This window comes from Phascolarctos cinereus, unplaced genomic scaffold (genome assembly GCF_003287225.1).
Source record: "Phascolarctos cinereus isolate Bilbo 61053 unplaced genomic scaffold, phaCin_HiC Scaffold_7;HRSCAF=346, whole genome shotgun sequence".
In the NCBI taxonomy this organism is placed as follows: Eukaryota; Metazoa; Chordata; class Mammalia; order Diprotodontia; family Phascolarctidae; genus Phascolarctos; species Phascolarctos cinereus.
Window position 1 is genome coordinate 16573754 of NW_027556180.1, and position 24164 is coordinate 16597917.

Below are 24164 nucleotides of genomic sequence, written 5' to 3' on the forward strand. Positions count from 1 at the left end.
ACAGTCACTGTCCTCAATCTAATGGGGGAGTCAACAAGAAAACAAACATGGAAAGCAAGCTAAATACAGGATTAAGTCCCACATAATTAAAAGGATTGGAAAAGGCTTTTTGTAGAAGATAGGATTGATGAGATTTTAGCTGAGACCTGAAGGAAGTCAGGGAGGCCGAGAGGCAGAGATCTGGAGGGAGAGCCTTGCAGGCATGGGGGATAAGTCAGAGAAAATGCCCAGAGCTGAGAGATAGGAGGCTTAATACTTGACCTGAACTGCCAAACCTTTACTATTGGTCAGCTGTTTTTAACATGCTAGAGTTGAGCTCTGCGTCTCTGGAGGTCAGAGGCTGTTTTTTTTCTCTCTTTGTTCCAGTCTTTTGCCTGATGCAGTTTTACATACCATGATAAGTTAGTCTTGTTTTCAAAATATGAAATAAATCAGTGAGACATTAAAAAATGTCCCCTTAAATTTTTTTTTTTTGCTCAAGCAATTGGAGTTAAGTGACTTGCACAGGGTCACACAGCTAGTGTCAAGTGCCTGAGGCTGAATTTGAACTCAGGTCCTCCTGCCTCCAAGGCTGGTGCTCTATCCAGTACGCCACCTAAGCTGTCTCGTCCCTTAATTCTTCACCACCGCTAGGGAAAAAAGACCTGCTTTAACTTCAGTTTACATTACTATACCGTAGTAACACTTTTACCACACCCTTGTATTGGGTTTGTTTTTAAATAGAACCTTTTGGATTTTCACAGAGAGATGGAACATACTGAAGTACATTTCTGTGATCTGTCAAGCCTGATGTTTTACACTGAATATGTTGGAAAGTTGCTAAGTTGTTAGCATGTATCATGAAAATAAACTTTTAAAATGAACACAAAAGTATTGTCAGCTGTGTTTTAAAAAGGCAGTTTTCTCCCTGCCACCTTGCACTGTCACATCCAGTGTACAGGGGTTAGAGAGCTGGCTTCCGAATCAGGAATTCCTCAGCCTGCCTCTCCTCCATGCTGCCTCTGCTACCCTGGCCAAGTTGCTTAACCTCTCAGGGTGGTAGGCGGCTCCAAGGCTGGAGGTGGCACAGTAGTTGCTGATCTGCATTGGGGGGGGGTGAGGTTTCCTTACTGGTAATTAATTTCATTAATCATATTAATACAGTCTCCTTCCTACTTTCCTCCCCCCCAAAGATGAAAGAAGACCTTTTTTGCACAGATCTCCCAATGAGCATCCTGCTCTGGTCGCTTCACTGGCTCTTATTTCCTTGGCATAAAGGCCACTCTTTCCCTTGATATTGACCTGATCTTCCCATTGCCCCCCTTCATGTAGACTTGGCTCCCACCAGACCCTGCTGTTGTTTCCCACCTCCAGGTCTGTGTCTCTGGGGCACCAGTGCTGCTGCTCCCTCCCTGTCCCCTGCATCCAAAAACTTCCTTCCACACCTTCCCTGATACTGTTCTTCCTTTTGGGGTGTGGTTTTACTTCCTCCTACTTCATCCATTTCCCTTAGAAGTTAGGGTGGCATTGGGATTGGGCAGACCCCAACCTTGGGCCCATAGTCTCTGTGTTACCCTGCACATGTCACTGGGCCCCTCTCAGTTTTCTTCTGTAAAATGGTGATAATAATGGTACCCGCCTCACTGGCTTATGAGGATCAAGTGTGGTAATGTACATGATGTATTTTGTAAAGTATAAAGCACTTGGGATTATGAGCCCGGGTTACACTCTCCTGTTGGACTCTGCCGTTCTGTTATTATACAGTATGTCATGAGTGTGGCTTGTATTCCCTCTGCTCAAATTAAGTTTCATGAGGGCATGTATTGATCAGCTTTGAATCTTCCCCAGTGCCTCGAATAGTGCAGTGTTTGGAGAAGCAGCTTCAGAAGGAGCTGGCTTTCAAGGAAATATTTGTCATGCCCATACTGAGCAGGTACTTCGGAACATTTTTTTTCCCTCTAAAAACAATAAGAACCCAGAAAACCCAAAACTTTTCCCTGTAAGCAGACATAGATGGGGAATAGACCCCTCTGACCTACCTTAGGGCACATCTTTGTTGACCGGCTTATGTTACCAACTATGGTTTTTGGAGTCAGGCGCACCAGGCTCTTTCTGCATTCTGCAGCCCCAGCAGATATGTGTTATGTTGAACAACTGTGTTTTCTTTTTAGGGAAAAGTAATAGAACCTCTGAAAGACTTCCATAAAGATGAAGTGAGAATTTTAGGCAGAGAACTCGGCCTCCCAGAAGAGCTGGTCTCTAGACATCCATTCCCAGGTAAAGAATGTATTTGGGTCTGGCACAATCTGTTGTGAGATGTTTGTGTCCCGTAACAATCCAGGCACAGAAGGACAAGGAGTCATTTGTCTGTTGGCCCAACCCTTCAGTGCAAATGAGGGGTGGAAGTGGAGGGTCAGGGCCCCTGTGCCTGTGGCCTAGAGCCTGGCTGGGCCCAGTTCATGTGCAGCTCAAGGAAATGGAGCTCCCCTGTCTAAGCAGCCCAAGCACAGCTGTGGATAAAATATTTCATTGTTTTCTTTTTGTGCACTAATTGTATAGACCATGAAGATCTTTATCACTGAATTGGAAAGTGTGTAGAGCAACTTGAATCTTATAGGGCTTTCCGGTTTGCAAACCTCTTTCCCTACGATGCCCTGTGAGGTTGATAGCACATTATTCTCATTTTAGTCCTGAGCAGACTGGGGTCCTTGGTGGTTACCTCCGTTTTGTGGTGAGCTGCTAACCCATTTCTGTGACTCTGTGACCATCCCTAGGCTTATCCACCCCAATATCTGTGTGTTAGGTTTAGGGTAAAGCATGGATTTCTCGTCTACTTGTTTGTTTCCAGGAGAAAGCAGCTCCATTCCGTATTTGCTCTGAAGAATAACCAATGTCTTAGGCAGGTGACCTGATGGAAATGTCGTTTTAATGTAGATGCTTGAATCTTAGTGTCGATGTCTACACCCTTAAAAAAAAAGTGCTTTCCGTAAAAATGCTTTCTTAATATACCAATAGTAGCTTATCCTGGAAAGGCCTTCGGAGTTGAGAGACTGACTTTTGAATTCTAGATCTCCTGCTTACTTGCTGTGTGTGACCTCAGTCAGCCTCAGTTTCCCTATTTGTAAAATGGAATAATAACACTTGTGTTGCAGTTATAGTACAAATAGCCCTGTTTTCCAATATAATAGAGCACCTGGGTTTGAATCCTAGCCCTGCCTCCAGCCATAATACTTTGAGGAAGGGGGAGGTATTGCTAAGTCATGCCCATAGGGATAGCTCAGCTGTTGTTTGACATTTGTGAATGAATGTGCTTCTAATGTGGTTCTGGGAAAACAGTAGAACCCCTTTACACCCGAGTAAGGCTTCTGGAAGTACCTGGAACTGAGCGAGAGGAGGCCCGGGCACTTGGGGCTTGGCTCAGACGCTTCTTCCAGCCCCAAGCAGCCCACTGGAAAGGATGCTGAGCTTGAATCCTGCACCTGCTATGTCTGTGACCTGGTGCACCTCATTTTCCTCATTTTCTCCAAGGTGGGGCAGAGGAACTGGATGGACCCCGAGGCCCTGTTAGCTCTTATTCTGTGCAATTCCACAATCCCGTGACAATCCTACAGTGGCCAACATTTCCTTCCAACGCTGACTTCTGTGACTCGACCTCACAGCTCTGCTCTAAGAAAAAGCTTTTTGTAAAGCTTCAAGAAATCGATAAATGTGCCAGGGTGTTACTACTGTGCCATCCGCCTTGAGGTTTACTCTAGTTGACCTTCCTGATCCAGCCGAAGCTCGTCAGTGCATTTCTCTGTCATGACGCTTACAAATTTGATCTGGTTGGAGAATCTCTTTGTAGTTGGAGAAGGACCATTGTGGTTCATTGGAGCACTTGAAGAGACCTCAGACATGATCTAGTGCAACCCTGTCATTTCACAGATGAGGAAACTGAGGCCTGCAGGTGTTCCATGATATGTCCAGAGTGGTGCAGGTCCTCCTCGCACCACAAATCTGCCCTCTTCCCACTGTAGGAGAAATGGCCAGAAGAACTGTAAATGATTCTGTAGTGGATCCTTCACTTTACCAAAGTGCATGAAGGCCTGGCTGTATTGTGACGGGCCTGAGGCAGGGTTTTTCAGGTGCCATTTTATTTTTTTTAATTTTTAATTTTTTTTTATAAGGCAGTTGGGGTTAAGTGACTTGTCCAGGGTCACACAGCTAGTAAGTGTCAAGTGTTTGGTCTGAGGCCGGATTTGAACTCAGGCCCTCCTGACTTCAGGGCCGGTGCTCTATCCGCTGCGCCACCTAGCTGCCCCAATTCAGGTGCCACTTTAGATGCACATTCCCGAGTGGCCAGAAGTGCGATGTCCCTGATTTCCTGATTTTGCATTGTCTTCATCTCCTTCCAAAAAATATCATCATTTGAAGCGTCTGTACCAAGGGAGCATTCTTCCCCCTAAATCTGCTCTCACAGTTGGCAGATTGAATTATGTGATTAAAGTGAATGAGTGTGCCTTTAGAACAGTGTTTAAAATCCAGAGATTTGTAACTTGTCCTCTTTTATACCACCCAGTTTTGAATGAGCTGACGATAAAGCTGAGGCATAAGCAGCTGCTTGGATACTGATGTTGGGTATTTGTTTGTTTACTGATTGATTGATACTTGAATTGTTACTTTTACCCTGTTCTTTAGGTCCAGGTCTGGCAATAAGAGTAATATGTGCTGAAGAGCCTTATATATGTAAAGACTTTCCTGAAACCAACAACATTTTGAAAATAGTAGCTGATTTTTCTGCAAGTGTTAAAAAGGTAATAATATTTGTGCACAATTTATACATGTTAGTATTTCAAGGGGAGAAACTAGTGATTAAAATAGATAAAAAAAATTCTTGGTTTGATCTTTTTTAATTAGACTTAAAATCACTTAAAAATTTGTATGCCATTAATTTAGAATTTGCAATACTTTTAAGTGTTCTGAGACATATCTTTTAACTGATTGAAAAAAAGAGTTTGCTTTGGAAAACAGCATTGAATGTAGATAGGAAAATCTGTGTTCAGGGAGTTGGAGTGCTAAAATATGTGCCAGTGGCTTCCGAAGGTTTCCCATGGCTCTTCATCAGGAGTAGGAGGCCCTGGGGCAGTACCAGCTGATTGATGTGGCTTCGGGGGCAGGGGCTGATGCAGGGGGCCCTGGCTCTGGGTCTGCCATCGACACCTTCAAGTCCCTGCATCTCCCTCCACAGGAATGGCTCATTTCCTTTGATGAAACAAGGGCCTACACTAACATCTCTTGGGCCTTTTTCCACTCTGAAATGTTATGATCAATCATGTTTCTTTATCATTGAATTTATAATTTGTCATGAATTTAAATTCATATTGATCTGCAAACATTCTTAGTCCAAAAGGCGATTTTTCAGAATGGGAAATGTGGGGCTTTCACTGCCTCATGCCCAATGGAGAAATCCTCCTCTGTGTGTACAAGTTGAGGCTTTCTCAGCTCTTGGATCCTGCAGTCCTTCCTGTGGGAACCATCCAATGCTGAAGCAAAGGGTGATTTCATTATGAAGACAGACTTCCCTGTGACTTTGGTGTTTGTGGAGTGTAGTAAAAAGGAAGCGGTCAGCACAGACTCCCAGACTCAGGAGAGGGTTTTCTTTCTGATTCCTTGGCACTCTCTTTCTGGACTCGCCCTCCTCGTACAGCCACCTCAGGCCACGTGGCCACCTCCCTGCTGGGCCTGCAGGCCCCTCCATCATCCAGCTCTGGGGAGGCATTGCCGGGGCCTGGCCCTGCCTGCTCTCTCCCCCAGCCCTCGGGACCAGGGCCTTCCTAACAAGCTGACCTTCTAGCAGTTTATTCCTAACTAGGCGGAGCGGTGGCATCAGCTCCATGCTTAGCACCTGGCACCAATGGCATGGTGTTGATAAATGCTTATTGATTAGGTAAATTACAGCTAGAAATAAATCTATGGCAGTTAGATCTGTGGAATCCATTTGGCTTGGAAGGACAAATGATATACATAGTTCTTTAATCGCAAATTGTGAACTCTTCATTTCAAGAAAACTGCTGGGCCTCAACTCAGGTCTTTTGTCTTTCTCCATTGTGCTCAGCCCCACACGCTGTTGCAGAGAGTCAAAGCTTGTACGACAGAGGAAGACCAGGAGAAGCTCATGCAGATTACCAGCCTACACTCGCTGAGCGCCTTCCTGCTGCCAATTAAAACTGTGGGAGTGCAGGTGAGTGTTCTCAGGCACGTGCCCTGCATGCCTTGCCCAGCGTGCCCTCGCCTTGCGGCTGCTTCTTCCAGACTTGGATGTTCGTGAGTTTGCTAGATGTGGTGAGAGCCAAGAAAAGTGGGAACTCTGATAAGGTGTCTGGAGCAAATGTAGACGCCGCGTTTGGAACTGCTGGAAGACATTTAGGAAGAAAATAAGTGCTTGGGTTGAGATGGCCTTGGCCTTGGGTCATCTTGAGAGTCCAAGGTGGGAGGGCAGATCTTTTGCACGTTGAGTCAGAGACTCGTCTCCGGTTTGATCCCAGGTGAATGGTGTGCTAGGCCTTTTTTTTGAAAATGAAGGGAGGAGATTTCTTGTGATAGCGTTTAAAAAATATACACATATACACACACACATACACACATTTGTTTATTTACTCATTGATCCACTTATTTATTCATTCATCTCTCTTCATTCATTCATTCATTTATTTATTTTTTGTTTTCAGCATTCACTTCTATAAGATTCTGAGTTCCAAATATTGTCCCCATCTCTCCCCTCCCCCCACCCAAGACAGCATACATTTTTATATAGGCTCTACATATACATTCACAATGAACGTGTATTAGTGATAGCATTTTAACCAAAAAGTATTCAACCTGAAATGTTTGCATAGCCTTTTAAATTCCCTTAGGCTCAAAATGGATGCCAAATCAATGTCTTTTTTTTTTACCCTAAATGGATCCACTTGTGGGGGGAATTTTTAAAGTTTTTCCCCTGCTGAATACATGTGAAGCTTGCTGTTTAGTATGGAAGGGTGACTCTTTACTCAATTACCTTTTAATTAATTTGGGCATATTTGAGATTTTGAAAAAGCAAGTCTTTGGACTGTGTTAATTACATTAAATAGAGAACACTGACTAAACCCCTGACTTTAACAAAAGGCCACAAGCCTTTAGTTTTCTACCAGGGCACTAAAGGGCTGCTGAAGAGAAATTTCCTTTCCTCCTCCCGTACTTAGGGAAGAGCTACCTGGAGCAGCCTTGGATTTAATGCTGAGATTGACCACGATAGCCTTGTGCGGCCCTTCCCGCCCCCCCGCCTGTGCCCCCAGTAGGAGCACTTTTGTTCTGATGAGGTTTGTGAGTAGAGTCTGGAGGTCCACTCACAGCTGTAAGTTTAGATCTTAAAGGCTTTGTCATTTGGTGGGAAGAATTCCCATCAGCGCGACACAGGAAAGTAAAGTCTAAAGTCTGCATGGCCCAAGTGACCATTAAGGAAAGAACTCAGTATCCTTTTGGAGGTTGGAGGGGAGCTTTTTAAAGGGTATTTTTATTAGATCCTGGGAAGGAAAGGTTGGGAACTAATGATAGACAAAGAGAGCTAGATTAATAGTGTACAGTGTTTTTGGAAAGAATCTTCTGTTCTTATGTGCTGCCTGTATATGCCACATTCAGCACCTTGCTGACCCATTTATTAACTGAGGAGCTCTTGAGTTTAGGGGATTTGAGAAGAGGTAGCTGTTAACAAGGGGTTGGGGAGATGGGGGGGGTCCTCTTTCAGAGCCAAGCCAAACATTCTTATTAAAAGGGATTGGAGAATCTCCTTGTATGATGGGAGAGCAGTGAGAAAAAGATCATATTGGACCCTTTGGACTTTGGGCTACAATGGTTATCTAGAAAATAGGAAAAACCTAGGAAATAAAGATGAAGGTGAAGTAACATTTGGTTGGAGGGCAGGGCCCAAGGGTTTAAATTGAATCTAGAATTGTTGCTTCAGGTCCTGGAAACAAATGTTGTTTTTATATATCTAAGAAGAAGCTGTTGACACTTCACAGATTACCATGTTTCCTCAAATTGCATTTTGTGATGTTAGCCTGAAATTTAAGGCAGCTGTCCTCCCATATTACAAAAAGGAAATAAAGGTATGGGACAGCTGTTGTATTTGCAAAATTTGAGTGAGTCAGAAGCAGATGAATTAGCAGTTGTGTGTATTGTTTAGGCGTATTCCTTAAAAGACTTAATAGTGGAGTGTGTTGTGGCTTAGTGTTTGATACCTCTGACCTCTGTAGTGGAGGAGGCGCATGCAAGTGCGTGCCACACGTACCCTTTGTTCCCTGGCACGACCACTCAGGGTGATGGCTTATCTTGCTGTGTGTTTCCAGGGGGACTGCCGCTCCTATAGTTATGTTTGTGGCATCTCCAGTAAAGACGACCCCGACTGGGAATCTCTGATGTTTCTTGCGCGGCTGATCCCACGCATGTGTCACAACATTAACAGGTACGTGTCTGGCATGTTGGGAGGTTTGCTGCTCAGGCTCTGCTCCTGTGGGAGGACAGGACTGATTCAGCAGGGGCATTCGTGGGGAGACATGGCAGAGGACAGCATTTGGGCTTCTTGGTAATGTTGGATCTGAGGTGACGTGAAGAAAACCAACTGGAAGTATCCTGTTGTTCTGTTCGACTAAAGCCTGATTTCTCAGCACTTTATTTTTAAGATCTTTTGTGAAAGGGAAAAAGAGGAAATAAATATTTTTTTAAAATAAGTTATTTGAGAAAAATGTTTTAAACTATTGATAGAATCTAGTGATATTTTTAAACTGCCTTTACTTAGAATTCTTTCCTATGAAGCACTCTTCCCATCTTAGGTAACAATTGTAGCAGCTCCTTAACTTGCCAGGTCCTCGATGTGTTTGGCCTGGTAGTAGAATAGAAACTGCTGTTTTTCTTCTTTTGCTTCAGTCTTCAGGTTTTAAGTAATTATTGAGACAGCAAGTGGAATTTGCCTAAATTAGTAGTAATTCTGAGAAAAATAATTTGAAGACAAAAAAAGTATGCCAGATCTTATAAAAATATTGACTTGCCCTTCAGTCCAGTTTTGGTCCGGAGGTACCAGGTTTTTAAGCTTACCCTTCCTCTCTGGGCTTGATCTGAGGCCGTGGACAAGGCAGGCTCTCCTGAGCAGCTGTGGTAACTAGAACTTCTTTGGCCTCACTTGATCCGCCATCCTCATTTCCTCGTGGGTCTCCGTGGCTAGCAGCATAGAAGGAAAAGGGTGTTTCCTGGCTCCCTTTGCATGGATTTGGCGCTGAAATTTCAGATCAGCTTTGTGACACCAAGCTAAGAATCCCAAACAGGATGATAGCATTTGCGGGCATCACTTGGTACCAGGGAATCCAGCAGTTCAGCAGCTGGAGCACAGGTGTTAGAATCTGTGTCTCGGGGCTGCGTGACTTCGAAATGGGGCAGTGATGAGGCGTATTCTGCAGATGGGCCACTTGATGTAGCGTGTGGGAATGACGGGTTATTGATGGTTAAAGGGCTGGCAAGTGTATGACTGCCGTCAGTGAAGGAGCTTGCTCTGTCAGTTAGAGTAGCTACGCAGAGAAGTCTGGTTGCACTCTCCTGGCTTTTATCAGTCTTCCATGAAGTTCCCTTGTTCTGCTCTTTTCTCCAGTTTTCACTCCATTGTTCATGTTTTCAGCTTCTCTGGGCCTCCTTTTTCACATATAAGATGGAAATAATACTTCTGCCTCGTAGAGTGGTGGTTATGAAGAAGGAACTTGGAGGGAACTTAAAAATGAAGTGTAGAAATGAGTTTTTGTTGGAGCGAGATTTATGTGGCCACTTGCCCTCGGGAGACTGGAGCTGCCCTCTGGGACTAGTACAGCCCCCCGGCTCGTTCTCCTGAACCAAAGTGGTTTCTGTCCCAAACCAGAAGTTCTTGTTAGAAGAAGAAATAAATTGAAGCCAGGATCATGGTACTTATCGTTTTGCTTTCTCTCTGATGTGTACACCCAGTGCCAAAAAACATTGCTTTTAAAAAGGGAGAAATTTGAGGCTATCGAGAATTCCAGTGACCACATTGTTGAACCTGGGGCTCTGCCTGAGAGTGTTCTTGAGGCTCATTCCTCTGGAAGCTGAGGAGGGAGACAATTATGTTCTCAGCATCTACCTCCTCAGAGCCTAGCACTGTGTCTTGCGCAGGATAGATATTTAATAAATGCTTATGGGCTGATGATGTAGTCTTTATTTTCTGCTTCCTCCCACCCTTTCAGCTGAGAAGATAGAGGCTGTCTACTCTGGGTTTCCTCTTTTCACCTTCTCTACTTTTCAGAAGCTCTTGACAGCACCCCCACCCCCATCCCTTCTTCTGTATTCCTCTGCCCCAGTCCTTGCCAGAACCCAGCTCCCTTAGGTGTGCCTTGAGCCAATCCCCTGCAGGCTTTCCCTTGTCAAGCTCTCTCAATTTACAGAGTCGTAACCTGCTGTCTACAAACATAAATTATCCCTTACCTTTTAGAGACCTTCCCAGTGGCCCCCTATGTCCCCATAAGCTGTTCTTCTTTCTCTTTGTAGCCAGACTCATAGAAAACAGCATCTGTGGTCATTCCCTGAACTTTCTCTTTAAACTCTTTGTAATCTAGCTTCCAGCTTCACTCAGATGAAATTACTTTCTCCAGTGTTACTGGCAATCTCTTAATTGCCATCTCTGATGGTCTTTTCTCATCCCACTTGACCTTTTAAACACTCTCTTTTCTTGGATATTCTCTTCCCCTGATTTTAGTCCCACTCATTGTGCGGTAGGAGGATACCAAGGGAAAGAGTGGTCTAGACAGCCCGGAGAGGGGAAAAGATGGCCAGCCGTGTCAGATGCAGCACATAGTTTGAGAAGGATCAGGACTGAGAACAGGCTGTCAGATCATTGGGAACTTGGGGAAAAGCAGGTTTAGTTGAGTGAGGAGGTTGGATGTCAGATGCAGATGGTTGAAGAATGAGAGGTGAGGAAATCGAGGCAGTGGGCCATTAAGAAGGGAAAGATGGAGCGGGGGAAACTTGGGATGTGTTTGAAAGCAATAGTGGTATAACCAGTAGGTGGAGAAAGATTAGGAATGAGTGGGGAGGTTAAGCACTCAGGATGCTGGAGAGAATTAGAGGAACTAGTAGGGGGCACTTAGAGGATTAGGGCTTGGCCTTGGGAAGGGCCACCTCATTATCAGATGTCAGAGCCTGGAGGGCGGTCAGGGAGTGAAAGCTGATTAAAAGGAATTTTGAGGGGAGGAGAAGGGAAAAGGGGAAGTCGAAGGCAGATAATCTTAATTGTCTCAATAGAGGAAGAGGACAAGGTCCTTGGTTGAGGAGGGAGAGGGAAGTGTGGAAGCTTTGAGGAGAGAAGAGGCAGTTTGGACCAGCTTCTGTGGAGAATGGGGCAGGGAATCAATTCTGGAGGGGCAGCCAACAGAGATTAGATGATGCCAGTGTGATAGCCTTTTCCTTTTGCTAGTCAGTTGTTTTGTGTGTTTTGAACTTAATAGGGGAATTTGTCACACACTCAGGAGCTGTGTGACCCTGGACAAGAAGCTTTGTGGGGATCAAGAGAGAAAGGTGGAGTAGTCTGAAAACTAGACATGGGTGACATGGTGCAGATGTAGTGTAGACACTGTGTACATACTTATTGTTGTTGTTATTGTCATGTCTGTAACATGAAGGCAAGGGTTCCTGACACTGCTGTGTGTCACGCCTTCTGTTTAATTAGAAACTTAAGCCTGGCTTCCAGGGAGCAGCCGTTCAGTGTGCTGGCCGGGCTGCCTGCCACGTCTGGGCTTGTGTCTCTGTCCCAGGCTAGCAAAAAGCGCTCAGCTTGTGCTTGTGGATTGAGTGTCTGCCTTACGTGTGGCCACCATTGACCTTCAGGCAGGGCTCTGGCTCAGACCTTAAAAACATTAAGACTAATCATGAAAGTATTTACAGAAATGTTAGTAATAAATCTGTGAAAGCTGTCCTTCCCTACTGTTTACACCAAATGCTTGACCTTTTGTTGTAACCCGTCACTAAGGGCAGTTTTCTTGATGAGCTCTGGCCTTGGATTGGAAGGCCTGTCTTCAAGGCTTGTCTCTAACTTGCAACCCTAGTCAGTTCTCTTCTCTGAGGCACAGTTCTGTCACCTCTAAGGTGAGTATGCAGCAATCCTTATGCCACCTCATACAATTGTTGTCATCCCCAGGAAAGGGAGCATTGTGATCACAGAAGCAGTGCCTGGCAAGTGTTTGATCCTGCATTAATGGGAGATTTTAGGTAGAGGCTCCCAAGAAACACATGAGCAAAGGCAGCGTGCTTCCTTGTACTAAAAGAGGGGCTATTTCTCATTTTTTGACCCCTAGGGTCGTCTTTGTCTTCGGTCCCCCTGTCAAAGAGCCTCCCATGGATGTCACGCCCACCTTCTTAACCACCGGAGTGCTCAGCACACTGCGGCAAGCTGATTTTGAGGCTCACAACATTCTCAGGGAGTCTGGTAAGGTTCCACACAGCCTCAATTACTAGTGCCCTTCCTCACAATTAAATAGAACTACCTTTCACTTATTTTAAGTTATTCTGCGTATGTTTGTTTTGTACATAATTGGGTCTGTGCATCTGCAGCTCCCAGCCCAGTGCCTAGCACACAGGGGTGCCAAATAAACACTTTTGACACTTGAGTGAACAGGCGGCGTGGACCCTGCAAGGGAAGGGTGTTGGCAGAGCGGCGCCCTTCCCTTGTGCTCTCTTGAATTTGCCTTATCTGTCTGATTAGAGTTTTGTTAACATACTCAGAAAGTCTTAATGACTTTAAAGATGATGTGTAAAAGGTTATTTTTGGCAAGGTGGGTTTGTGGTTACTCAGAAAAAAAGTCTGCGTCACCTCAGACTTACTGCTTGCCTTTCCCTAGGGTATGCTGGGAAGATCAGCCAGATGCCAGTCATTTTGACACCGCTGCATTTTGACCGGGACCCTCTTCAGAAGCAGCCATCCTGCCAGAGATCGGTGGTCATCCGCACCTTCATCACAAGCGATTTCATGACTGGTATTGCGGCCACACCTGGCAATGAGATTCCTGTGGAGGTAACTTTATTTTTAAAAATACAAAAAGGGGCTAGTGCCCTAGAACATAGCTGGCTTCTTGGCTTATGGCTGTATTCTAAGTCAGACGATTCTTTTCGGGTCATTTAGTGTTCTGTGGGAGAAGTGGCCTGGCCTGAAGTGCTGACTCATAGAGAGGGACCCCTGGGGCCCAGACAGTAACGTAAGATGCACGTGGCAGCTTGCTCAGAGCCCCCTCTCCCAGTGGCCCATCCACCTCGACCTTCTTTGTTTTACTGTAGGTGGTGCTGAAGATGGTCACCGAGATTAAGAAGATCCCGGGTATTTCTCGAGTTATGTATGACTTAACATCAAAGCCCCCAGGAACTACCGAGTGGGAGTAATAAACGTCCTTTTCAATCCAAGTGCTGTGTGCCGTTGAAATGATCAGAGACGTTGCCAGTGTTGACATGCAGTACTGTGAGGAGGGCAGCTGGGGCTGCTCCTTCCCACCTGGATCCTGTCCTGGAGTGGCAGGTGCCAGGGAAGAGCTGTGTGGGAACCCTGAGGGGGGCTGAGGAATTGTACGGGTAACTAGCCAAGGCCACGGCCTGTGCTCAGACACACTCATCTGACTCTTGCCTTTGTGTTCATGCATTCGTCTTATTGTTGCAGTCACTGACCTGCCTCTTTGTTCTCTAAAGGCGTATCTCTTCTGGGTGACTGTCGGGGTGCTTCCTGTCTCCTGCAGGGGAGGGAGGGGGCTGTTGGAAGCACCTGTGATTGACTGACTGATTCGGTGTAGGGGCACAAGTCTCTGGGGAAATTGAGTTCACAGGTAAATCATCTTGTTGCTTCCTTCCCTGGGGATTCACATATCAAACCTTCCAACTCCTGGAACAGGAGGGTTTTGGAGCTGTAGAAGTTAGGACACTTCGGAATGGGGGAAGCCTTCCTCAGAATGTGACACCATTTTCTAACCCTCTGGGCTAAGGATGGGCCAACAGCCTGGGGAGCTCTTTCTTTTCACTAGTAAGAACTGAGTTGTCTCAGTTCAGATGTACTAGAATCACACAACTTTTTAATGCTAACATTTTTCCTAAAAAATAAAAGAAGGTAATTTGTCTATAGCCTACCTGGTCTCTGAGGCAGGGATGCATATAGCAAAGGGGAGAGGCTGGTGCCATCTTCCTGGGCTGGCTCTTCCTCTCCTCATGTAGGTGTTGTCCTTGTAGGCCTGAGGCATCGACCCAGACGGCCCAGTAGTGATCAGCCCTGTCATTTCTTTCTTTTTTTTTTTTTTTAGGTAATTGGGGTTAAGTGACTTGCCCAGGGTCACACAGCTAGTAAGTGTCAGGTGTTTGGTCTGAGGCCGCATTTGAACTCAGGTCCTCCTGACTTCAGGGCTGGTGCTCTATTCACTGCGCCACCTAGCTGCCCCTGGCCATGTCATTTCCCGAGAAGAGAGACACTCTCGTGTATTCCCTGATTCAGGGTATTGGAAGGCTGAGGAGGTGTGACTTTAATTTGTTGTTCTGTAGGACCTAAAGGAGCAGCTCTAAATCACAGAGACCAACAGGACAGAAAGGTGCCCATGGGCCAACAGCCGCATGTGGGGGGTGGGCTGAGGACTTGGAGGTCCTGGTGAAAACATCTGCCACGTGCGAACCTGCTTTGACCTGCCGTCTGCCTTGTGCTTGTGGTTGAAGGAAAGCATTCTTTACAAACTTTTTATGCCAACTCCAGCTAAAGCTGTAAAAGACAAGTTCCCTAGGACTTCCCCTAACAATGTTAGCAACTTTTAGAGTCCACCAAAATATAAAATAATAGCTTTGCAGTGACCATAGCCAACAGAAGAAAGACTGCATGGTTTTTCCTGGATTGTGAATACTTCATCCTCCCATAAGGCTTTCCTTGTCATTTTCAACTTAGACTATCCTTCAGTTGTGTGGTAACCAGTGGCCTTCACAAGCAAGCCACCTGTCTCTCTCAGGGTCTGAGTTGTTAGCATCTTCCCAGAGAAGTACCAACCTCCACTTAAGGTCTGGGGGACTGGTTAGCATCCTAAAGTCTTCCACCTGGCTGACCCAGAGGACAGTGAAACCCAAGGCCTTAGGCAGACAAAGGAAGAGTTTGCTTCTGCCCGAAGCGGAGAAACTGGAGAGTAATTGGCCTGTGCAAAGTGGGGTCTTTTTTGCCTCTGATTTACCAGACTTCCACTAGCAAGTGTCAGTGTGTCGTAAGTACTTCAGATTTCTGGTTGAGATCCCTTTAAGTGAGCTGGTCTGGTGGTCATGGTGTGTCTTATGTCTCTGAATTGGCCATCGACATCAGTAGTGCCTATTTCTGGAGAAGAGCTGCTGGCTTAGGAATTTGGTATCTTAAGCAAAGATCAAGAATTTCATAACAACCTAACATCCTTGGAAGACAGAAATGCCTAATTAGGTCACGCAGCGTTGATAGAACACGTGAAAACTATTTTCTCCTTTGTTCTTCACAGCAGCCCTGTGAGTTAAGGAGACCCGAGTCTCTGGTGAAGTGACTGCACCTCGGTCACATAGCTCATTATGTGAATAGACCTCAAATTTGTCCTTAGTCTAGTGCTCTCTCGGCTACATGTTGGGTATAGTTACTTAAGTTATGTGAGCTTTCATTCATCTGAATTAAAGAGGAATATTTTTGGAGGACACCTTTTGACTGAGGCAGGTATGTAAGTGTGATGCTTCCCCGCTTACAGATTTAGCATGGGAATGCCTGGGTAAACTGAAACATGAAGTCACACACTAGCCCAATACCTGCCCGAAGGTGTATCCCAAGCAGGCTAAGGGGGTAAAATTAGGAAAATTAAGAATCTCAGCATGGGCATCAGACCACTCCTTGGTGACCAGGAAGATGAAACAAACTTCTGAAATGGTGCAGCCTCACAGGTGGGCCAAGGTGAAGCCCTGTCAAACTTCTGCTGCCTTCTCCAGGACTGTAGTTGATTTTTAGGAGTGGCAGCATGTTAATCAGTTTAGGGCTTTGCTGGAGACCAAATCTTCATCCAGAAGACCAAGCAGCCTCTTTCTTTTCAACTGGAGACCACAGAATAGGAGTTGGGAGGGACCTTATTGGCCATCTAGACCAGCCTTGAAGACCCCTCTGAAGGGGAACCTGCCAGCTTCTGAAAGGAAGGCATCTCCTAGCTCTCCTTGTTTTAAGGTTTTTCTTTGCATCAAGCCTGAAGTTGCCCCCTTGATTGGCAGAACTACTGTCACCAAGTAAACGCCATGGCTAAAGACATAGTGTAGTGTTGCTGAAAGAAGGAATGAAGAGTTAATAAGGAATGCTGGATTAGAAGTTAGGACACCTGGGTTCGAATCTTGCTTCTGACCTTTATTAGCTATGTGACCTTGGGTAAGTTTTTACAGGCTCAGTTCTTCTTTCTCCCCTTCCCCTCCACGCATGCTCCACCTGTTTCCAAATGTCAGGAATTTCTAGAATCTCGAACTTGATCTCCTTTAAGGAAAGCTACGACATCCATTCCCAAGTGATGGGGGGGTGCTTTCGTGGCCCCTTGGGATGAATCTAGGCTGGGTTCAGAGTGGTTTGGTAGGATGCAGAAGAGGGGAGTCATTGTAATATCTTCAGTAGTGGTGAGAGCCAGGTTCTTCCACATGAAATATAGAAGCTAGATCAGGAGAAAGGATGTTGGCCGTGGTGAAGAATAGATGAACTGAAATTTCCAGACGGTGCTTCCAGGTTTTCAAGGCAGAGGACCTCCATTTGAATGCTGCCTTTGGTGTGTGACCTGGAGCCAGTCATCTCTGGGCCAAAAGTCTTGTAAAGCCCATTCCAGCTCCATGGTTTTATCCTAGTATTGGTTTTAATTTGCTAAAATGGGAAATAGCTTGAGGCTGCATGAAAGGTCAGGAAAATCTCTCTCCCCATCCCTTCCAGCTCCATCACTCTACACCAGGAGAACTCTGACAGGTCTGCATGCCAATATCCTGAGATGAGTTAACATTGGGTAGTCTGACTCCATGGCAGCTTGGTGTTAGTCTAGAATGCAACACATAAAACACTATAGTCTTGTCCCTTTGTTACACATAAGAACAAACAGACCCAGACAGGGGAGGTGACCAGGACCCAAGTCTGCTGACTTCTGATCATTGGGCCTTCCATGGCAAGCTTTACTCAACAGCCGCTCTTATCCCTTCTGGTGGGTAAGTCTTGAATGCCGTAGAACGTTGTCTGGAGAGTTTTTCTGTTCCCTCCTATGCCCTAAGAGCTATAGCTCCAAAGTTCTCCTGCCTGGATGTCCCACCTGTCATAACCCAGATGGAGTATGTATGTATATCTGTCTATATGCCTTTAGAGAATATAGGTTACCTAACAGTAAACTGTACATTTTGTGTACCACGTAAAAAGAGGCAGTTTATGTACACTTACCAAGACCATTGTTACAACTTCATAATGGAAAAAAAATGTGACCAACTGCTTTTGAACAGATTTGTTATAAATAAATATTTTGCCAAATGGAATAGTGTAGTAGATGTTGTTGAATTGTGGAAATACTGTGTATTTGTTGGCTGTGTGCTCTTAGTGTTTTCCATGTTGTTCAGGCAATAATGTTGAAATCACAATAACCTGGCTAAAATAATGTGAAATGACTTTCATCTTTCTCTTGCTGTCCACTATCCTCTTGCTTTCCTGGAAGCAACAAAACTGTTTGTATATAAGACTTTCATCCTCTAATTCCTTAAGCTTTGGTGTCTGTGATAAAATGGGAAAGAGGAAGCCAAAGAAGATGCCCTGTTGGCATCCACAAAGAGAGGCTGAAAACACGGGAGACACGTCGTCCGGTGACAGTCTGATTGGCATCCCTCAGATGGAATAGCTTATGTTTGTCATCACATGCCTATGTTATCTCATCAAATCCGTGAGATGCCATGATGAGGTAGCGAGTGCCGATATCATGCCCATTTTACAGGTGGAGAAAGAAGGTGAATCTCTGAGAGGTCAGGTGACTGGGTTAGGCAAGGTTGTGCCATGAGTACGTGGTGGGCCTGGGCCTGGACTCCTGCTCCCTCACTCTTTGTCCTACATTCGAGGATGTTGGACTTTTATCTAGAATGTGAATATTGGACAGAAAGTCGAGTGCTTTTTTTATCCCCATCACCAGCGAAGGATGTGTACTCTTCCTTTCATTTTTCTTTTTTAAATTCCATGAACAAGAAGCCTTCAGATACATATGCAAACCTGCCCTGACCTCTTGCACATGCCTTTTTCTATTGGGCCAGATTTGGTCTCACAGTAGCATCCTGAAGATGTCCTTATCTTTATTGATTTGATTTCCAGGTGGCTGTCTTCATGGCTGGCTATTAATCCATCAAAAGTAAGGGTTTCGATGGTGATTTACTTGCTGCCCTCTAATTACTGAAGGCAGTCATGCTGCTAGCCAGAAGGGAGAATCCTTAGTCCCAGTGGCCACACTCCTCTGGTATGTTTCCTTGAGGCCAAAGGCCCAGTGCCTTCAACTACCTGAGAAGTTTGGGTGTTCTGGTGGAATCGTCCTTGGTGCAGCACTCTGGCTTCGTCAGAGTGCTTCGTGCCGAGCGTGGCGCCTTCAGTAGGCATTGTCCAGTCAAACAAAACTTTAAAAAATAAAGTCATTTCCACCCAGTGGACTCCTACATGGTTATAACTTCCACTACCTTACCACATTTCTCCCCTCTCAAAATTCAAGGCCAGTTTTACAAAAAGCCATATTTCACACCACAATCGTGTCCCCTTTTATTTACAGGAGCTTATTAGTGTATTTTTACTTCTGTTGCTTTATATGACAAGTTATAGGAAAACAGCTTGGAACCACCACTTTCCCTGTGTCGGGTATTCCTATCTACCACGTTCATTCTTAACGTCGTAACATATGCAGTGTTGCTTTAGAGGATGCATGTAGTACCTTTGTGTGATCTGTGATCCACATGACATCAAATCTAAACTCTAATCCTCTGTGTTATGGGGAGCCCTTTGTGGTACCCCTTCTGGGGCTCCGTACACACCCTTGCCTAATTATACTATAAGTGCTAGCATTCATTTTAAGTAGGAAAAATGTTACATAGATGTTTAAAATAAATAAGAACTTGACAGAATATAAGGAAAAAAATCCTCCCTCGAGTTCTTCGAGAAACCCGCTTGGCTCTCTTGTGGTTTCATCAGAGGTTCATCAGAGCCCCAGAATGGAAGGCGTTCTATGGTGCTGACCTTTATTTTTAAATTTTGGATAAATCCCATGTACCAGGAATCGTTTGTGTGTCATGACCACCAAAGGTACAAACAAGCCTCCTTGATGTGCTTGAGTGGGCCTTGTAGCAGATATGTGGAATTTCACCCCAGATAGCTAGAAGTGATCAGATGAACAGGAGGAGATTTAGGGAGGCATCGGAGGCAAATACACTTGAAACTGCTGCTAACACAATTAGCTTCTCTTAGCTCTTCCTGACAAAAAGTGATTAGAGAGGGGCTTAAAACTTCACCGCTGAAGGAGGGAAATGTCGCTTTAAACTGTCCAATTTCCACATTTGCTTTCAAAGGCCAATCTCTTGAAGTACTTAATAGAAACTGGGATTTCTGATTTCATTATGTTAAGCCCTCATTCCGCTCAGTGGAGTTAAGTTATAGTTTCTTTTACGGCATTGTTTAGAAAGGAGTGTATATGATCCCTGCTCCGAGAGAATGCGTTTTCCTGTTTTCTTGGAGCGTGTTGCAAAGATTCGGTATTTAAATAACTTGTTATCTTTATAGGAGTGGTGTGATGAACATATCATATATGTCTTCTTGTACACGTATATGGTATGACTGGCAGGTGACTGTTGCCAGAATAGTCATAATTCCTATAGAGGTTTGTAACAACCCCATGCTTTTTAGAGTGATCTCTGCTAGAGAAGTGATTATTTTCATCTACTGGGTTTAGAACCTTCAAAATATCTCATGTACAGAATTGTTACTCTATTTAAGGATTCCCTTGTGTCAAATAGTGGGAAGTAAATGTGTACTGTGTCTTTGGGGAAATGCTGGGTGGCTTTTTTAAATCTTAGAATTAAGTGGACAACAATTATCCCAGCCTGCCTTGAATGTGTTTTATGGAGTTTACACAGTGTGGTTGTTTTTGTTTTGTTTTTGTTTTTGTTTTTCCTGCAGAGAGGAAGCCAATGCTTTTGCCCATTAATTTTAAAAAGAATTTAGCTTAAAGCCTACTAAAGGAGCATAGCTGCCCTGTATAATATGTTCATTTTAAGTCTTCAGTCAAGTCATATGTCAACGTTATTTTAAAAAAATTTGTACTGGGATAATTCTCATTTAAAAAAAAATCTGCTTGTGAAACAATATAAAGTACTGTGAGCCTTAATTTTTATCCACAAATAAAAAAAATAAATTATGTTAATGATAAATGTGTGTGGTTTTGTTATTTGTATTATGGACTAGAGGACTGTGAAGGGAACTGTAATTTTCCTATTATCAACATGATATGTGTAATGAATATACCAATAATTTAGATTTCTCAGAGCTGCCTTTTCCCAGGAGATTTTGACTTGGAAGTAGGAGGCAGACTGCAGCTCAAAGTGATCGATCAACCTCTTGACAGTGCCCACAGTCACTATGTTCCTTTGCCTGTGAATGTTAAGTGAAGTGAATCAAAGACTGTAGAACCTATTCCCCTTACAGAACTCTAGTCCTGTGCCCCACCAGATAACCCCCAAAACTTGAAACAATCAGCTTGAGCCCTGGTCCCACAAGACTGGAGAAACCCCTGTATTGTCCTGCACTCGTGAGCTTGTCGTGGGAAACCGATCAGGCCCTGGAAAAGATTGTGTGCCAATCCACCCTCCACCCCCTCACTCTCTTCCCGCTTGTGATTCATGTGTAGAAACTGTACCTTCATTCCAGCATGTGGTGGTCTTAGGAGAACCTCAAAGGTTTGCAAACCACATTCCCCACTCTGAAATTGATTAAACTGCGACTTGATTTCCAGCAGCCTGATTCTGACCCGTTATTTGTGCTTTCAGGTCAGAGACAGGTCCAGTAAAATTCTGTTAGGACCAAATCTCGGAGGAGTTACAGAAAAAAATAAAGTTTCCTTTTTTTTTTTTTTTAAGAAAATCCACTTCTGTTTTAAATTTTTCAAAAAGTCTGCTGTGCTCCTTAAGGGTAAAGTTTCTAAGCATTAATAAACGTGAGAATTATATTAAGAACCTATTTTATTAACATGTGAGTCTGCTAATAATTGGAACTGTTTTAATAACTAGCATTTATGTAGTGTGGGCAGCTAGGTAGTGCATTGGATAGAGTACTGGGCGTAGAGTCAGAAAAACCAGAGTTCAAATATGACCTCAGACACTGGCTAGGTGTGTAATCCGGGGGAGGGGGGAAGGGGGGGTCACTTAAGCCCTGCCTACATAAAGCTGGAAGAGGAAATGGCTAGCTACCCCAGTGTCTTTGGAAGAGTGAACAACCATTTATAGAGTGATTTAAAGTTTGCAAAACACTGCAAATATTATCTTCTTTGAGCTTTGAAACACTGTGGGGCAGGGCAGGTAGGAGCTGTTATTATCCCCATCTCACAGATAAGAAACCCAGTCAGATAAATGTTGAATTACTTGCCCAGCTAGTAAGCCCCCAGGAGCATAGACATGAAAACCATCTTTGTCATCTAAAGATTTCTGGTAGTTTAGGCCCAGGTTGGGACTCTGTGCTCCACAGGGACCATCTCTAATGCCAACCAGGGTCCCAGTGCCCCGACCATTGCCTCGCGGCAAGCCTCTCAGAGGCTAAGCGTTATGGTTCGTTGCCCGCATCATTCTTTCCCCAAGTCCCCACCTTTGTTGCTCTCCCTGTCCTTATGTTTTGTATCATCAGTCCCATAGAAGCAAACAACCCCCACCCTCAATTCCACTCAACGTCCTTTCTGACTACCCTTCTTCTGTTCCTCAGGAATTGTCATTTCATGTGGAGCAAACTCCCCTTCATCCTTTCACATTCCTTTTATCTACTTGCCCTCACTGAGGACTACCTTCCCTAATGTGATGCCGCATCCCGTGTTGTGCCCTCCACTGAAGGCTGCGCATTTGCTCCTCCTTATGCACACTGGTCTTGGAGGGAGACTTGGGACCCTCCTTCTACCACTGCCTGGTTCTTCCTTTCTCTCTCCATCATTGAACAACCCACGTGCTTTGAAGTCGACAGCATAAAAATGTTACCCTATTCCAATGATAGTTGCTGTTGTCTATCCGTCCCCAGGTCATTGCCTTTCTTAAGAAGTTTGGTACCTAGAGTGGCTCAGTGTGGTCCTCCCCTCTCCATCTTCTGCTCCTATATCACTCCTCCCCATTGCTGCTCCCTCAAGCTTCCTCACCTCCCCATTCCTCAGTCTCCTTTAATTCTAGGTTCAATTCCTTCTCTCCACCTCAGTTACACACAGGCTTAGTCACACCCTGGATCTCATTGTATTCCTATTTCTAATTAATAACTCTGGCATTCCTCTATCAGACTGGTCCTATGATGCCAGACAATCCCCTCCCCCTTAATAAACTTCAGGGACCCCCATTACCTTTAGGATCATCTATTATTTGGCATTCAAAGCCCTTCATAACCTAGCCCCCTCCTACCCTCCCACATCTTCTCCCACTTTACACCCTGCCACGTCTTTCATCCAGTGACTCTGGCCTCCTGGCTGCTCGTGAACAAGACCCTTCAATCTCTTCACTGACCATTTGCTCTAGCTGTTTCTCCTACCTGCAACGCTCTCCCTCCTCTCTACTTCATGGCTTCCCTGGTTTCCTTCAAGTCCCAACTGAAATCCTATCTTCTATGATAAGCTATTTCCTACTCCTTTTAATTTTAATGCCTTCCTTTTAAAAATTATTTCCCATTTATCCTGCACAGTGCTTGTTTGTGAGCATTTATTTGCCTTTTTTCCTCCTCCATTAGATCGTAAGCTCCTTGAGGATAGGGCCTATTTTTTGCCTCTTTTTGTATCCACAGTGCTTAGCATAGTGCCTGGCACATGGTAGACATTCATAAGTGTTTATTGACTTGGCCAATTATCTGACCATAATTTCCTTTCGTAAAGATACAAGTGTGTCAGCATGGGGTCTGGTCACTGCTAGCACTTTGCACTATAAACACCCCCACGATCACATTTGGAACCCCACCTCCCTCATCTAGGTGTATGATATGCTCCATTTCTCTCTGACTTTGACCTCTTCTTCCAATGCACCCTTGGCACCAGCAGATCCAAGTTCCCTGATAGACCCCCGCAACATGGCAATATTCAGGCTCTCTCAGGATTCTAGGACTAAGCCTGTTGAGGGCAAAGTCACTTCCCCTCTTTTAAACACTAGCCCTTGAGCCCCCATTTAATGTGATTTTTGTCTACAACCACTCACACTAATGACACTTTTAAATCTTAAAGCATCATCATTTACCTAAAGTTAAAAAAATACGAGCAAATACATAAATAATAAAATATTGCATTATATGTGCACATGTATATGTGATATATGCACACGTGTACATGTGACATGCACGATAGTGATTTTATAGCAGCGCACAAACACATACATGCATGCATGTATACATGTGAGATATGCATACATGTATATTGGTGCATGTGTGTGCATGTGATATATATATACATACATGTATGTTTTATTTTATGTGTATATATGTGTGTGCATGTGTATCCAGATCACACTTGTACAAATGTACTCGACAGCTATAAGTGAAAAGTGGGCTCCCATTTAAAGGATGCTTAGCAAGGTGGCAAAAGAGGGAGAAAATGCATGGGCTTAGAGGAACTCACCTCTCTGGACTACAGGCTTATTCAGGAATGTCTGAACCACACGAAGCTGCTTTTCTGCTGTTGACCTCTTCAGCTGGGGAAATCTCCTTTCCTCAAACAGAGTCTTCATAAGCCCTTTCAGTTGCCCATCCTCCTTCACAGGGTGTTTAGAAAGTGTTAGTTCTTTGTGTGAAGAGCAGCTCTTTCGGAGCCAGGAAAACTCACCAGAGCGGTTCTCTCTGAGCTAAATGGGCATCCACTCACTTGGATGATACCCTGTCCAATCAGAATGGAGCTCACTGTCATGCAGTTCTGCTTCCTTCTCACTTG

At 44.6% G+C, this 24164-nt stretch overlaps 1 protein-coding gene across 1 annotated transcript in view; it reads left to right on the forward strand.

Moving 5' to 3' along the window:
* The window catches only part of GMPS (guanine monophosphate synthase), a 62628-nt gene extending 45093 nt beyond the window's left edge, over positions 1 to 17535 (forward strand). The window contains exons 10-16 of the mRNA XM_020988910.2: positions 2151 to 2256; positions 4657 to 4772; positions 6074 to 6199; positions 8343 to 8458; positions 12339 to 12469; positions 12882 to 13054; positions 13315 to 17535. Of these exons, the coding sequence (XP_020844569.1) occupies positions 2151 to 2256; positions 4657 to 4772; positions 6074 to 6199; positions 8343 to 8458; positions 12339 to 12469; positions 12882 to 13054; positions 13315 to 13416 (870 nt within the window). The 3' untranslated portion in view covers positions 13417 to 17535. The remainder of the gene's footprint in view (positions 1 to 2150; positions 2257 to 4656; positions 4773 to 6073; positions 6200 to 8342; positions 8459 to 12338; positions 12470 to 12881; positions 13055 to 13314) is intronic.
* The last annotated feature ends 6629 nt before the right edge of the window (positions 17536 to 24164 follow it).